This window comes from Neodiprion fabricii, chromosome 2, assembly GCF_021155785.1.
Source record: "Neodiprion fabricii isolate iyNeoFabr1 chromosome 2, iyNeoFabr1.1, whole genome shotgun sequence".
NCBI lineage: Eukaryota > Metazoa > Arthropoda > Insecta > Hymenoptera > Diprionidae > Neodiprion > Neodiprion fabricii.
Genome location: NC_060240.1, coordinates 26,167,689 through 26,182,342, shown reverse-complemented (window position 1 = coordinate 26,182,342; position 14,654 = coordinate 26,167,689). Strand labels below are relative to the sequence as shown.

Here is a 14,654-nt window from a genome sequence, read left to right as displayed (position 1 = left end):
GACTGCGAGAGTAGTTCAACAATGTATCTCCCGAATAGAAAGAGACAGATTACAGTGCGGGCATAGAATCCCTACAAAACATATACGGGTCGATTCGTGTCCTCGTTGCGTTATGTCGATGAAGATCTTCAGTCAACAGCGGTCTTTAGAAAGAGACAGGGATTGTCACTAATAATTCTTTATCTTGCTTCCAGAGCGGCGGACATATTCCGTGCATTGCTTAGGTAGGGGAGACGTGATCTATTCTCTATGCGGATGCTTATACTGAGGATCGAGGGTCACAGCGTTGACTGAAGTTGACCGAAGAATTCAATGCGCACTTCTGCTGCCAATCCAATATCGTTTTTCCCGCGTCGCAGCTGCTCCCCACTCTTTTGATCGCGCGACGGAAAAAGAACAACCCAGACTATGTCTGTCCTTCGGTCTTAGCTTCAGTGGCCTGTAAGACCGCGCAGTCTCAACTCTTTATAAGTCTATGGTACATACGTACCACCACCAAGTAGAGAGCACCAAGTACACGCATTCTCATACAAGTAGACTTTTGACAGATCTCGGTAAAATTTCGAGTCGAGCTTCCGGGAATTTGACAGCCAGATGATCTGACATAAGTAAAAATATAAGTCACATGGCATGCTGATCAAGTTACTTAGGTAATAAAATTACTGCTGCCCTTCGCTTTTCAATGAAGTTAATTTAGTACTACAGAAATGCATCTACATATATATGCATACGCATAAAACTGTCACTTCTTGTTCACGTCTATTTATTATCACTAAAAAATATTACCTGCTTGGGAAAAATCACTGTAATTTTATTGTATCATATATCCAATTGCCCTCTCGATTTTCACACATATCAACATTTGTTTAACGTTTGAGCATTACTTATTTTGTATCTTGATGTTTTCGTAGACAATGCTGTGTTTGTACCATTAATTACTTTGTGTTTATCTTCCTAGGAGATTTCGCTTCATTATGATGAGACCTCCCTCTGATGGTACTTAATAGCGTCTTTGCTTGCTAGGCGATGCTGCACAAAGTGATTTCAGCTACAGCAATGTCCAATGAGCCAACACCTCTTACTGCAACATCAAATAATGATGAAAATGCACTTTACAATCCACTCAGTTCATTTCTTCGTATGTAATTTCTTCCTAAAATTCATTGGAAATGGTTAATTAGATTTTTTGGCACAAACACATTTTGTAATTTGTCATAATGTATTATTTTCCAGAGATGTGGTATCAGATATTTCTCTGGGCATTATTTTCGTCCATATTCGTCCATACCATTGCAGCAGCAATTTGTTTTGCGACATTACGAAAACATAAATATGGAAAGTAAGTACATGGATGTCTTTTGTGTTCTTTGTAATTTGAAAAACACAGAGCACATAGTTGTATTTGTTGATTTCCATTTTTACCCATGTAAGGCAGGATAATTTTATTTGATCCAGGTTCTTCCCACTGCTAATAATAATAATGGGGGTATTGCTGCCGTTAACATCAGGAATTCTGAGTTCCGCAGCAGTAGCATTTGTCTACCGTGCATCAGGCTATCAGATGCTGCCTTTATATGCTTTACTGTGGGGTATCGGACAAACTGTAATGGCTGCTTGTGTTGGATTCACAAGGATATTAGCTACTTTATAACAGAAGGTTTAAATGAACGATGCCAATATTGTACAGTGAAAATTATGCAGATGAATATCAATAATTAACCAGTAAGAGTCCCACAAAAAGATGGTCATTTTCTTATGTAAGTTTTCTATATAAATGTAATTTTGTGAGAGCTATAATTCATGGTAAGACAGAAATCACTATGCATCGAAATATTCTTTTGATTTCACTTTGAATCACTAAATTTTATACTGATTACTTTGGACAATTAACAAAAGTCTTTAGATATACTAGATACAGTATCTGTAAACATGTATGTATGTACATTTCCCGTAGTGGATCCTGACCTATCGAAGGTCACTGGTATCGGCTGCTACTATTTGTTCAACCTGCACAGTAGATGACACAGTTGACCTTGAACTGATGAGAATCCATCACGGGAGGTGACATAGAAAGAAAAAATGTGTGTGTTACTAGGTGTAACCATACATCAGGAATTGGTTACATTGAAGATGTTTCTTCATTAACCACTGTTGCATTCTTTAATAGTGTAACATAGTTATCGATATCAGGTGTTCGAGGAAACTCTAGTAAGTAGTATTGACAGACTGAACGTTGTAAATTTCCAAAATACTTATGTAGATAAATACTTAAAATATAAGAAATTGTAAATGTCGTAGTATTAAATGATGATGATAAAAGAGTTGCAGATAAATTGTACCTACTATAATGTAGTTTGCTGGCTGCCTGAAGTTCTCTGTTCCTTATACTTTATGTGTAAATCACACATAATGCAGAATAATATTTTTGTGCAATCAATTGATATTGCAATAATTTTTATAAAATACTGTGTTTTTTCTTCTCTCTGTTACAGACGTCTGTAGGTGTCTACATACGATTTGTAAACAGGGAGTTCCACGAATAATTCAATGTTTTGTTCCCCCCCATGATCTTCGATTAGATCTATAATTTTTTTCTTACCGTTTGAGCTCTAAGAAGCCCTTCGGGCTATTGAAAAGATTCTAGATCAAATTGAACCAAAAACTCTTCAAATTCCGCCGAAATAACCAGAAACACGTTCTTTTCTGCAAAAATTTTCTACACCTTAAACCCTTCAGTTCTTCATATATGATATAACGATGTCAAATCCTATTTTCACGAAACTTTATACGAAATGAATTATCAGTATTCATAATTTTGCGATTCATTTAATTTCTTTAGATTCAGTATTTACACATGAACGTTAGCTTATAAAGCGATAAATTATTTCCTACTCTGAAACTAACTTAATTTTGTGTGAAATCAGCAAAGACATGTGATTCTATTTTCTTCTCATATTTTCCTGAAATAAATTCGTATGAATGTTTCAAGCAGTAATGAATTTTTTCAATGCTTAGTCGAGGCTGAAGCAGATTATTTTAGGAAGGATGACTATGCAAATGCATCTATTTTATACAAAACATTTTCCTCTAAACTCAATAGTTTAGGTGAAAAATATGATTTAGATTGTAAATGGGTCATTAGGCAGTGCAAAAAATTGAAAAAACGTGCTGCTTTTTTGGTGGTGAAAACGTGTTTCTCGTAATTTGAATATACCTTAAAAATTTTCTTGGCCGAAATCCGTTTGAACAGATTTTCAGTTATGAAAAACACCACACTTACAAACTATTATCAAGATTAATTTCCTTGGCAGCCAGAAGTTTTACCTCAAGGTCCAAGCTTAGTAGAAACAATTACAGATTAAATCAGAGATGATGTGAGGAAATGCATATGACTTCTCGTGGAATGCTAAAAATATTAATTTGACAATACTTTACACAACGTCTGAACTTTACTTTCAATAAATTTTATCCTACGCGCTAATTTTTAGTTCAGGGAGATTTCGTGTTTTGAACAAGGCAGCAATAATTCGTCCCAATACGTGATCAACATAATACATATAGCGTTAAGTTCAAATTAGGTGGAGGGAAATACGACCTAGATTCAATATCATATTGGGACCCTGGAAATAAATGTTAAGTGTGAAGAACTGAATGCTTTCGAAAATAAATATTAATCTAAAATGTAGCTTAGATAAGACAAGTTACGTTTTTTTGTTTATATAATGTCTATTAATATTAGTGTTTTTCGATTTTAAATAAAGTGGTAATTGGGTTTCTATGGTTAATTCTTATAAACCAATAAACGATCTCTTGATCCAAAATAATCTCAAAAACCTTGGTTCGAATATACCAACAAAAATAAAGCGACTCATCTTTTGGTACGATTATATTAAATAAGTGTTAATCATTCTTAGATTCGCTCCGATTACAGGGTTCTACAAGTTTTTAAATATAAGGGACCCTCAAACATATTACAATATCTGCAGTCAATGCCTCAGCTCCTATTACCAAAAAAACAGAACCCCGCAATTTTTTTACAGATTTATTAGATGCTTAAGAAGATATCCTGATGTGCGCCAGAGAAATTAAGTACAAATTTGTGGGTAAAATTTTTTGTAATCTTTAAAACGATATAATTTGACGTCATTTTTTTTGTTGGTTTTACAGAAAAATGGTTCCTTCAAAAGTTGTTCGTTGTATTGGCCTTTACAAAATTGGTACATTACTAGTAAACACAGACATCGGTAGTTTTGTTTATATTGCCATTGATTCGGAAAATTTTCAATGACATGTCGCAAAACTCATTCGACGTTTAGAACAATCTTTCTCGAATTATTAGTCTAAAGTTATCGCGCTACGTCGCATAGTTGAGCAATAAAGTGAACAATAAGCGACCTACGCAAATCCATATTGCTTTGATAACTATCGGCAGATTTATCCTATGTTGTGCAAAAAAATCATGGTGCTAGTTTACAGCTTCCAGTACCTATTTTCATACTGTAACACCTAGGAGTAACTTTAAAAAAAAGATAGCTGTTTTTTGAAGATCTAAAATTTCAGTGCATACGCAAATGTAAATAACTTTGTTTATTTTCAAATTATTCAGACATTTTTCAAGTTTCTGATTACTCTTTCGATACATATAATTTAATTAAAAAAAAAGAACATTGCAATGACTTGATCAGAACCGGAGATATGGGCGTAATTACCTTTTATCTCTTTTGTTCATATCTCTGGCTGCGGATTAAAGTACTGCGCATGCGTCATTAAAGAGAGAAATAAGAGATCATTTTCATCTTTCCACATGCCATGCGTGACCACGCGGCATGCCAAACATTTGCAAATGGCGTTCAAGCGGGATCATCGGAAGCAAGTGCCATGGTTTTCGCTGTAAGTAATGATCACTAGCAAATCTTGTCCTTTCGAAAAACTGGACTTTAGTCCATTCGTCGGAACGGTTTGAAATTAATTAGCCTTCAAGTGTCCTTTCCGAATTGAACTGGCTGTCAACATAACATAACCCCCAGTTGTACTTTTCAGCACCGAGTGGCACGACGTGTACGAACAAATTTACTCCAACGATACGGTTGAGCAGATTAAAGGCTACAAGAGGCTACTGGTATGGAAAGCGAGGCTTCCGAAATTGCCAGTTGGCGTCGAATGCACGCTGGCTATTATGCAAGTCTGCCTCAGAGACAGGGAAATCACCCCAAAGATGGACAAAGGAGATTTACCGGCTTATTATGAGAATGATCTCTGCCTGATGTACTCAACAACGATCATGAGGTTCCTTAATCACATAACCAACATCGGCGAAACTAAGCAATCTTCCCTTTTTCAAATAGCTAAACAGCTTAATATTCCACGATGGATTGTCAACATACGACACGATGCTGCACACGGCCATGAATTACCATCACTCGATGTATTGCGTATAGCTACAAATATACTACTCGAATGGCTACATGTAAGTTAAATTTTTTGCATATTGTCATACAAAGAAAGGAAGAACACTATGAAATCCATGTCAGTACTTGCCTAAAATTAAAAAAAAAAAGTTATAAACTTAGGATTGGGAATGTGAAATTTAGAAATACTTCCCCTAGGTATATGTGCAAATTAATTTTGTAAAAAAACAACATTTATAATCTACCTAGTTTATAATAATACGTCAACATATTTTTACAATCTCAAACTGCTTGAAACTGATTCAAATTCCGGCTTTTTAGAAGAAGGTTCAGTTATGATTATGAAATTCATTTGTCACATAACTCTAATGGTGGATTCGCCTTGCAGAAACAGTATTTTCTGAGTGTAGGTTCCCCAGTCTTCAGCTAATGAAAGGAATTTTTATTTTGATTCTGTTTTACATTTTGAAGGAAGAATATTGGGCAACAGAATTGAAAGCTATGGAAGATAACATTACTAAACAAGCGGAAGAAGAGAATGAGCCAGAAGAAGCACAGACGTTAACGGATTTAATTGAATTGTGGATCGCAGTTGGTTTATATATCCATGCTGGTTACACCTCGATAAAAGACATACCTGATGCACAGTTAAGGTAAGAGAATAAGTTTACAGGAATAATTGGTGACTATAGATTTCATTAGATATAAAGTGAAATATCTTCTATTTGTTATTCTTTTTATTGTTAGAGAAACGTTGAGTAATTTACGAGCATATGCTTTGAACTTGCCAAACAACGAAAATACAGAATACACCGATATTGACGTCAATACAGAAACTCGAAATGACACTGATCCCTGTGATGATGAGAAACACGAACTAGTAGCAGAACAAAGCAATCTTTTGTGTCAAATATCTAAATATTTGAGCAAAAACAAATTTCCACCAGATAAAGACGAAATTATATTGAATGTTCTACTTGGAGGGGAAGCATTCCTTCCAAGCGAAGAATTTCTTGAGATATTTGGGAGGAGAAAGAAATCAAGTTCAGATACTGAAAACTGTAACTGTCTTCCATCACGTTTCATCAATTTTTGGCAAGAGTTTATAACAATGTTACATGAGAAGGAAATTTTACAAAAACTAATACTGCGGCTATTGGAACTGATAAATGATGAGACAGAGAATGAGCAAAAGCATCTTATTGCATCTTTGTGGATGAAATATATAGCGTCTAGTCTGTGCAAAATAAAATTAGCTCACAAAATCAAACATAGGTTGGAACATGTCGAAGAAAACAAAAGGAGGAGAACTTCGTCAACCATATTGTCTCTCAAAGTTCGAGACGAAGTTGATAGAAACTTTCCCGAACTTAGAGATATTTTATGGCTAAATGTCTTAGGTGAAATACCCAGTTTCTTGACTGATATAGATTTTGTTAGAACAATCATTTCTAATCTGAATAGCAAATTTTCTAATCATTTCGTTGGACCACTTTTGGAACTGATAACACCCAGCATAAGGGATGACGTCAGGGAAAATCTTATTCATTTTATCAGTATTTATACAGCAGGGCAAAATATTGAAGACCAGACTGAATTAGTTGGTAACGAAAATGTCAAAACCATCAATGATTTTACTGCATTGTTTGAAGATCATATCAATGAAAATATCAGAAGTGATGAGCGATTGGAACAGTTCAATTTCGAAGATAATATTAAAATAGCAGATCTAACAACCAGAAATTCAAACTGGATACTTGAAAAAGGTACAGTTATTTTATCAACTACGAATTAGTATTTCAGTTTAAACTCAACCACCAGAAGAATATCTAACTATAGGAAAAATGGCATATTTCATTCAGTTAACTGTAAAACAAATTTATTTTTCGTAGAAAAAAGTGTTGATTGGGGAAGTTGTCCAATTGGAATACTACCGTGGCAGTTGGATTCGATGGACACAGTGGATACAAGTTCGGTGGTCAATATAATAAGTCTCACAGGTTCCAAAGATGTTGATATTGTACCAGGAATTATCAATAGTAAAAGTTTAATGATGAGAAGTAAAATAAATTGGAACAGCGTTTTGGGAAAAAAGAAGAGACCAAAGTGGAAAAAAAATCTCGGAAACATTGATAACATGGTCGATATGGCAATTCAAATTGTGAAGAAAAACTGTTGAATTCAAAACGTCCACTTCCGGTGTGTATTATGGACGTTTTTAACAAATTTATATTTTGCAACATGTTCCTTGCACGTAGTTTAATCGAATGTACACCGACTCACAATGAAGTATGTAGAATTGCCAATAACAAATTTTCCGTAAAATGATTCGTCGTAGCTGAAAGATAGGGCACAAGTAGGTATGCATATGCACTTCCGGGAACTGAGTAAATGCTAATGATTTCAGACAGAGTTTATTTGCTTCAGCGTTTAACAAAGTTTTCTTTCGACATTGAACTTCGCTCGAAAAAAATAGTTTAAAATTATGCATGCCATTTTGAATTGAAATAGGTATATAAACTAGATCTTGAAGGCCCATTTTAATATAAAAATATATTTGTTGGTGTACGCGAGTATACATAATAGTTTGTATACCATTTCATATGCGTAATAGTAGCAATTATTACATGTAAAATTCGTTAAATATCGTTAGGAATAAATATCAAGCACTTTATATACTTTCCTCACAATGATAGTACCTTTTTTACTATTACATATCACTATTTGCTACTGAGTAAGTAACGAACGAATAGCATAAATACTTTAACGATAATTTATATTTTGTTTTAATATTGACTAGAATGAACTTTAACATGCCAGGCAGTTAATAACAGTAACTTATCTTCAACGTATCATGAATTATATTTAAAATTTTTTAAATTTGTACTAGGCATTATAATTCTTTTTTTTTTTTCATTTTTTTTCTGTGATTCTGAAACAGTTTCTATACTCTGCTACTGTTAGCTCTCAACAAAACGATTCATGTGAATAGCATGTTTTTCCGCATGGTAGGTTTTGAAAATTTGGCTCAACACTGGTGAAGCTTCTGGGTCATTTATCCAGATATTCGCTGACATTGGACTCTCCAGCATCGATAAGTATGCTGAAAGGTGTAAATTTTATTCTCAAGTATTTGGCATTCAGTAACTCTCGAATATAATCTCATAGAAAACGTCGTTTGTTTTTTGACTCACCTAGTAACATTTTTGGACTGGTGAGACTGAGTTGTATGTGAGGGTTTGACATAATTGCTTTATAAATTGGCCCGTCAGGGTCCAGGCCTTCGTCCAAATCTTCTAAGCTAGGGCGTCTCTCACCTAAGAGCCATTCGCACTGAAAATATAAACAACTCTTGAAGAATTTGACATCGATGCTAAAAAATCTGCTTTTGCTTTGACATTTAATGTGAATTTAAAACTCATTTTGGTGTTGACACACAAAAAAAAAAATCACAATTATGCCAATGATCATTTTCTATGTTTTAATCGTTATGAAATTGAAGTTGAGTGTCAATAATATTTGTTACTAATTTTTCTCGAATGTTTTAGGTTAAACAAGAATTGATGAAAATCTTAAAATACTCAGTAATATAGTAGAATAGAAAATCTAGCAACGTACTGCATTTGGTTGATTATTTCCAGTGACTTTCAGTGCTTCTATGATTTTCTTCTCCTCAAACCCCATCTCTTGAAGTGAGGATATCACCCTCGTGTTTGGTTTGAAATCGAGTTTTTTGAACTGACGAAAAGACTCTAACAGCAGAGCGACGACGTTAATCAAGTTTGGCTCTCTCTTGGAACTCTGACTACCTGTTCAACAATTACCCAGCATTGAGTTCAGAACGATATTCATATTCTGAATAAATTATCGCCTCGAGACGTAATCAGAGCAAATTTTCGGTAAAGAGGAACGTATTAAACTCAACTTGCCTATGCGGTAAGAGTACATGCCATAAAGCAGTCGTAAGTTGAGCAAGTTAGCTAAACTGCAACATTACCTCCTTTGAATAAATCGACACATGCTTCCTTGAGACTTCTCCTTCTGCCCGAAGTTCCTGAGGAACTAGGTCCTCCTGTATCCACATCTAGACTCGCGTCTAACGATGGTAACTCAAAATCTTCTTCATCTGGATCATCTCCATGCTCTATGAGCCACTCAAGTGCTTCAGAAGTATTCATCCTTACCAATGATGAATAAACAAGTAAGGAAAAGAAATTTGCACATTCATGCAATGATGCTAATGTTACTTACTTCCTGAGCCGTAGAGCTTTCAATACTTTCTTCTCCGAGAAGCCCATATCCATGAGATATTTAACAGACTTGGGATCATTTGGCGGTTTGCATCTGGCCTCCCATCTTTCCCTAATTACTTCATAAATTTTAGCTGCTTCAGGACTATGATTTAAAATCTTTGCAGAAGTTTGGACCAGTGTGATGAGAATCTTTCTTATTTCATTCTGAAACTGTCCATGTTGTGCGTTTACTCATTGTATTTTACTCGATATTTATCATTAGCCTAATAATTATTAGCACACTTTCTTACCTCGATATACTTTTCAAAATCTTTCTAATAAAACTTAGTTTTCTAAGAATAAAACAATACTACAAACTCATATTTTATCATTATGAAATATTTACATCAGCTGGGCAATCGGCACTGGGCGCAGGTCGTGATGGGTTTTTAATTGGAAGTCCTGCCGTGATTCGAGCTATCACCTCCTCACTGGGTCCTTTTAGAATCTCTTCTGTTAGATTTTCTTTTATTATAACTGGATGGATCTCCACCATCAGCAACTCATCTGAAACAAAAAATCACCAGAAATCATCGAAGGAAACTGACATTGAACCAGCCTCAATCATTTTCCAAAATTCGATTTTGCTTTTGAAGTGAAACTTCTTTAGCAGGGATAATAACAGAATGTTCTAAAACGCGATGTTTTGAAACGCACTGCAATGAAATGTACACTGCTATGAAACATAATGTTTTGACACGTACCACTATATAAAGCACTGTTATGAAACGCAAACTACGCACAGGATTACCTATCCCCAGTCTCCTCTCTCTGTTACCGAGTTGTTGAAGCCATGGTGAATTACTTATATAAATTGCAGAAGTATCACTTCTGTTGCACACGTTTTTTTTTATGTCTTTAGCAATATCCTATTCAATTTACTTCCAAGTTTTGCGATACTCACCAAACTTTTCAATGCCCTCTTCCTCTGCTTTTTTTTCATCAGATAACGACTTTAGTTTTGTTGCATGAACTAATCTAAAGCATGATGAAGGCTTTGCTGTGTCTTGTCCATAAAAGTGTTTAGTTGCGGCTGCTTTAATTTTTTCTATGGTAAAGTCTGGCTTGATGTTGATGCCAAACACATGGCCCTCCAAACTGAAAATATTATTATGGTGATTACGATCTGTTCCTTCATTCTTGAACATAACGAATGTACCCAAGTAATCTCTCAAATTTGGGTACATTAAACATAGCGGTTATTCTGCTCGACATTTAAAATTGGTGAACTTTATAATACAACCACCAAAAATTCTCTACACAATAATGTAGTAACTAGTTAAATGTTTAATATCTTTAACCTGAGTAATGATATTATTATATACAATATTTTCTGATACTTAATTCTATATAACAGTGAAAATCCTATTCAAAATCGCCAGGGCAATTGAGAAAATGGATATTAACCCCTCGCCGTACCATTTAGTTCGGCAAGATCTGAGCCCAAGCAATATGAGACGATGCGCGCTAAATAGGCTAGAGTGATGCTGAAAACAGCTGCAATATGAGCCTAATCTTCAGTCTACGTGTCTGACTCATGATCTTCATGTTTGATACGAAATATGTATCACGAGTCAGATTCGTCAAAGTAAGGCAGAGGGTTAAGAAAATTTAAATTCATATTTGTTTTTATTACATTCTGTCTATTTTCTCATTTAGTATTTGTAAAATATTATTCTCTTTCAAATGTAATATAAAGCGATAATAGAAATAATGGCAACTTGTACGCACATGGTGGCTTTTCACTGATTTTCAGAATATTGTTTTTAAACTGAAAGGAAGTAGAGTACACTTTTTCATAACTTCATAGTACGAGAGTGCATGGTCGAATGGTTTTTTTTATAGGTAATGAAATGCAAACCTGATAATGTTAACTGAGAAACTCTCAGGGATTGACTGTGGTGACACAAGCATTGTAACACCTGAATTTCTAGAGGGATTTCCTGGGTCCGCAGAAGAGAGAGCCGAGGAGCGCCTCCCGGCTTCTCGAGAGCTCCGTCTGCTACTCCAGGCTTCCAGTATTTGTCCACGCATCCATGGAAACATCAAGTAGCCCTGAACAATAAAAAACTAATATGTATGTTGTCCAATTTTTCGGGAGTTTAAAGCAGCGTTCGAATACACGTGTCTTTGATCACAAGGTAGTTCTAGTATTAGGTGATTTATAAGTGTTATTTTACATCGTCGTCAAGTCAGAGTTAATCGTTAATCCATAACTGATTATTCATTTCTCAATATGAAAGATTTAGGTTAAGCCAGATTAGAGTGCTCAAGTACGCGAAGTTGACATATTCCGGATACAGCGCGAGTGCAACACGATTACGCTAAATTTTTTACTTCCGATGGCAATAAAAATACCTTGACCTTAAAATTCTGGTAGTCGTTATTTTACCTTGAATATTTCCGTTCGTATTTTGACGTTTGCCCGCAACGGCGGCCATTTGCACGCAGTTCAAACAGTGTTGCCAACTCGGATTGTCATAATCCAGCTTGGGTCCTTGTGGTCCTTGTAAAATCGCGCCAAAAACCGCCATTAAGAAGTCGTTGAAAATTCTTTACAGGAAAGGAGAAAGAAGGCGTTCTAATGACCTACGCTTAGGGTTGTGTAATAATCCTTATTGTACGTAGTACGTGATCTATGACCTATCTTCTCCATCATACCATGTTTTCCAAATATCACCAGGCCCAGTTTCAGTTGACCAGTGAACTCCGCAGAGCACAGCAGTTCTGCTATACTTACGATAAGGTAACGGAAATATATATTTACAATCAGTCAATTAAATCGATCCGCTAAAATTTCATTCCGTGAATATTGTGTCATAATAAAGCAACATCTACGTTTCAGAAACAATCTGTCTATAAATATGGAAACTGAGATTTCTGTTGGTGAGTAAGTAATATGCCGCATAGACGAATGAGTGTTGTGTTGTAAACACAGTAAAGATCTTGCTTTTGTTCAGTTACAAATTAAGAAGCGTAAAAATAGTGGCCCACTTGCTCATGGATTGCCATGCAATATAAGTCACATCGATGAATTAAGCTGTTATGTCTTTTATTACAAAATATTCAGTAGTTTGCGGATTGTCGTACATGATTTAACGCGGTCAAAGCGAAGATTTGTGCTTATTTCATATTATCCGGTTAATCACTCAAGTTTTGGAAGTCGTAATAGAATCTACGTTAAAAAAGATCTGCTTGCGTTCAAGATCCTGTGCAATTACAAAAAACAATTCAAAATTCTGAAATAAAATACATGGAAATCATGGCATGTATATGGTTTTGTAAATGCTGTGCATACAATCATGCAGAGTATTTTATTGGTACAAATTCTGGGATCAATTCGAAGCGCTCCGGAAAACGAAGCATGCATTCAAATATCGTTTCATAGCCCGAGGTCATTGAGGCATTGGATTTGTGTTTATAACGATACTGAAGTATTACACGTATATGATTGTGCTAATAAGAGAGTATTGCACGATCACCATAAGATATGTTTACATAAATTGTTGCCTGACGATAATATACGCGTCGTGTTCGAAAAAATTCAGCAACAAAATAATTACTGGAATTCTGGTGTATTTTCTATAGCTTTTGCAACTTCTATTGTTTATGGTGTGAATCCTTGTGAGGTTTAGTATGATATTCCAAGGATATAAGAGACAAATATATATCGACGCGATATGCTTGTCCACCTGAGGCAATGCATCGTCTATATGAATATCCGATGAACAAACAGTCTCACGCTATATACAGATTAGCAGTTCATGTAGATGATGAACAGGTAGTATATTTTGAAAAGCTTCAGGAAAAACCCAGTGAACACAATTACGTCAAACTGATGTCAGAATGATGTCATATCACGTCATGATTTACAACTGTCGCAGAACGGCAGCGTTATTAGCTGACCCGTCGACTAAAGAATATATCTTTAGTCAACAGCTGACCATCGATGGGCCTAGCCGATTGAGTCTGGAATCGGCAAGGAAGATAAAGTGCGTATTTCTTGTCCGAAATGTAAGAACTAAAATCATTATACATCATATCTTATCATCATACGTCATACATCGTACATCATACATAGTATTGAAGTTCGAAACCAAAGTTTGGATGTTCGGATGTTCAGAAAGTCAAAATTTTTTTTCTCTTGACGTCTTCAGTCTATAGTGATCAGCTAGCCGAATTCCTCAGTCTGGAAACAACCGCGCGGTGGAGAGGACGTACGAGAATCGCGCTTCGCAGATTTCGAGTACCGGGTTCTTTACCTCCTGGATTCTGCGCTCCGGGTCCGTTTCGTGGCGCAACTCGAGTTCCAGGAGTAGCGCTCGGTAGTTTCTGTGCTCTAGGTCCGCTGCCTGGTGCTACTCGAGTTCCAGGAGAAGCGCGCGGTAGTTTCCATGCTCCAGGTCCGCTACCTGGTGAAACTCGACTTTCAGGACAAGTGCTCCGTAGTTTCTGCGCTCCAGGTCCAGTACCTGTTGAAACTCGACTTCCAGGACAAGCGCTACGTAGTTCTGACTGTCCAGGTTCTTGACCTGGTGACTTTTGACCTTCCGGACTAATTTTCAAGTTTACAAGTTTGATTATTGAAAACGTCATGTTTTGTACCATCAAACCAAAATGCATGTTTCAGATAACACTTTGAATCGGAAAAAACCGAGCGACCAGGACCAACAAATTGCAATTGGTGAGTGTTTGGCATTATATAGGTACATAGGAATAGATGACAATAACGTCGTTCAATTAGAGCTAAAATTGCTGTGGTTAGTGTATCAGATCTGTTAGCACTTAGCTGGTTGTTCTGTGGTATTTTTTGTGGAAATTTATTATCATAAAATCACAATACGTTATACTCACATGCATCTGTAAACGTGATTTGTAGTATTATATAGAAAAAATCTTACGAGCAGATTCGGTTTACGTCACATGCACAAAGACGGTGTTCATTCTGTATACT

The 14,654-nt window shown here is 35.7% G+C and overlaps 3 protein-coding genes across 5 annotated transcripts; 2 read left to right on the top strand and 1 right to left on the bottom strand.

Moving 5' to 3' along the window:
- The first annotated feature begins 444 nt into the window (after positions 1-444).
- On the top strand, positions 445-3,572 carry LOC124175904 (transmembrane protein 170A). Its single transcript, XM_046556536.1, has 4 exons — positions 445-650; positions 959-1,138; positions 1,234-1,339; positions 1,456-3,572. Exons 2-4 carry the CDS (start codon positions 1,027-1,029, stop codon positions 1,649-1,651), a joined length of 414 nt encoding a protein of 137 aa, XP_046412492.1. The 5' UTR covers positions 445-650; positions 959-1,026; the 3' UTR covers positions 1,652-3,572.
- A 1,204-nt stretch (positions 3,573-4,776) lies between these two features.
- Positions 4,777-14,384, top strand: LOC124175255 (ribosomal biogenesis protein LAS1L). Of its 3 annotated transcripts, XR_006869130.1 has the most exons (7): positions 4,777-4,890; positions 5,041-5,467; positions 5,880-6,061; positions 6,156-7,174; positions 7,301-7,607; positions 11,635-11,777; positions 14,331-14,384. XR_006869130.1 is itself a non-coding variant. In XM_046555305.1 (6 exons), exons 1-6 carry the CDS (start codon positions 4,805-4,807, stop codon positions 7,585-7,587), a joined length of 1,833 nt encoding a protein of 610 aa, XP_046411261.1. In that variant the 5' UTR covers positions 4,777-4,804; the 3' UTR covers positions 7,588-8,414. The 3 variants fall into 3 exon arrangements, 2 of the variants coding, with proteins under 2 accessions (XP_046411261.1, XP_046411260.1); XM_046555305.1 differs by lacking the exons at positions 11,635-11,777; positions 14,331-14,384 and having other exon boundaries at positions 6,156-6,808; positions 6,977-7,174; positions 7,301-8,414; XM_046555304.1 differs by lacking the exons at positions 11,635-11,777; positions 14,331-14,384 and having other exon boundaries at positions 7,301-8,414.
- Positions 7,804-11,746, bottom strand: LOC124175256 (ubiquitin-associated domain-containing protein 1). The gene is made up of 8 exons (XM_046555306.1): positions 11,562-11,746; positions 10,605-10,798; positions 10,047-10,207; positions 9,660-9,871; positions 9,406-9,587; positions 9,027-9,217; positions 8,603-8,741; positions 7,804-8,511 (listed from the first exon to the last, which is right to left on the bottom strand). The coding sequence occupies exons 1-8, from the start codon at positions 11,744-11,746 to the stop codon at positions 8,369-8,371; spliced, it is 1,407 nt and encodes a 468-aa protein (XP_046411262.1). The 3' UTR covers positions 7,804-8,368.
- Positions 14,385-14,654: the final 270 nt, after the last annotated feature.

Excerpts from the sequence above, each read along its gene's own strand:
- LOC124175904 (XM_046556536.1), top strand. The coding sequence starts at position 1,027 with ATGCTGCACAAAGTGATTTCAGCTACAGCAATGTCCAATGAGCCAACA. Across the intron at positions 1,139-1,233 it reads TCCACTCAGTTCATTTCTTC|AGATGTGGTATCAGATATTT; the intron begins GTATGTAATTTC and ends ATTATTTTCCAG. Across the intron at positions 1,340-1,455 it reads CGAAAACATAAATATGGAAA|GTTCTTCCCACTGCTAATAA; the intron begins GTAAGTACATGG and ends TATTTGATCCAG.
- LOC124175255 (XM_046555304.1), top strand. The coding sequence starts at position 4,805 with ATGCCATGCGTGACCACGCGGCATGCCAAACATTTGCAAATGGCGTTC. Across the intron at positions 5,468-5,879 it reads TACTACTCGAATGGCTACAT|GAAGAATATTGGGCAACAGA; the intron begins GTAAGTTAAATT and ends TACATTTTGAAG. Across the intron at positions 6,062-6,155 it reads ATACCTGATGCACAGTTAAG|AGAAACGTTGAGTAATTTAC; the intron begins GTAAGAGAATAA and ends TTTTATTGTTAG.
- LOC124175256 (XM_046555306.1), bottom strand. The coding sequence starts at position 11,746 with ATGTTTCCATGGATGCGTGGACAAATACTGGAAGCCTGGAGTAGCAGA. Across the intron at positions 8,742-9,026 it reads GAAATAATCAACCAAATGCA|TGCGAATGGCTCTTAGGTGA; the intron begins GTACGTTGCTAG and ends TTATATTTTCAG. Across the intron at positions 8,512-8,602 it reads CAGTCCAAAAATGTTACTAG|CATACTTATCGATGCTGGAG; the intron begins GTGAGTCAAAAA and ends TACACCTTTCAG.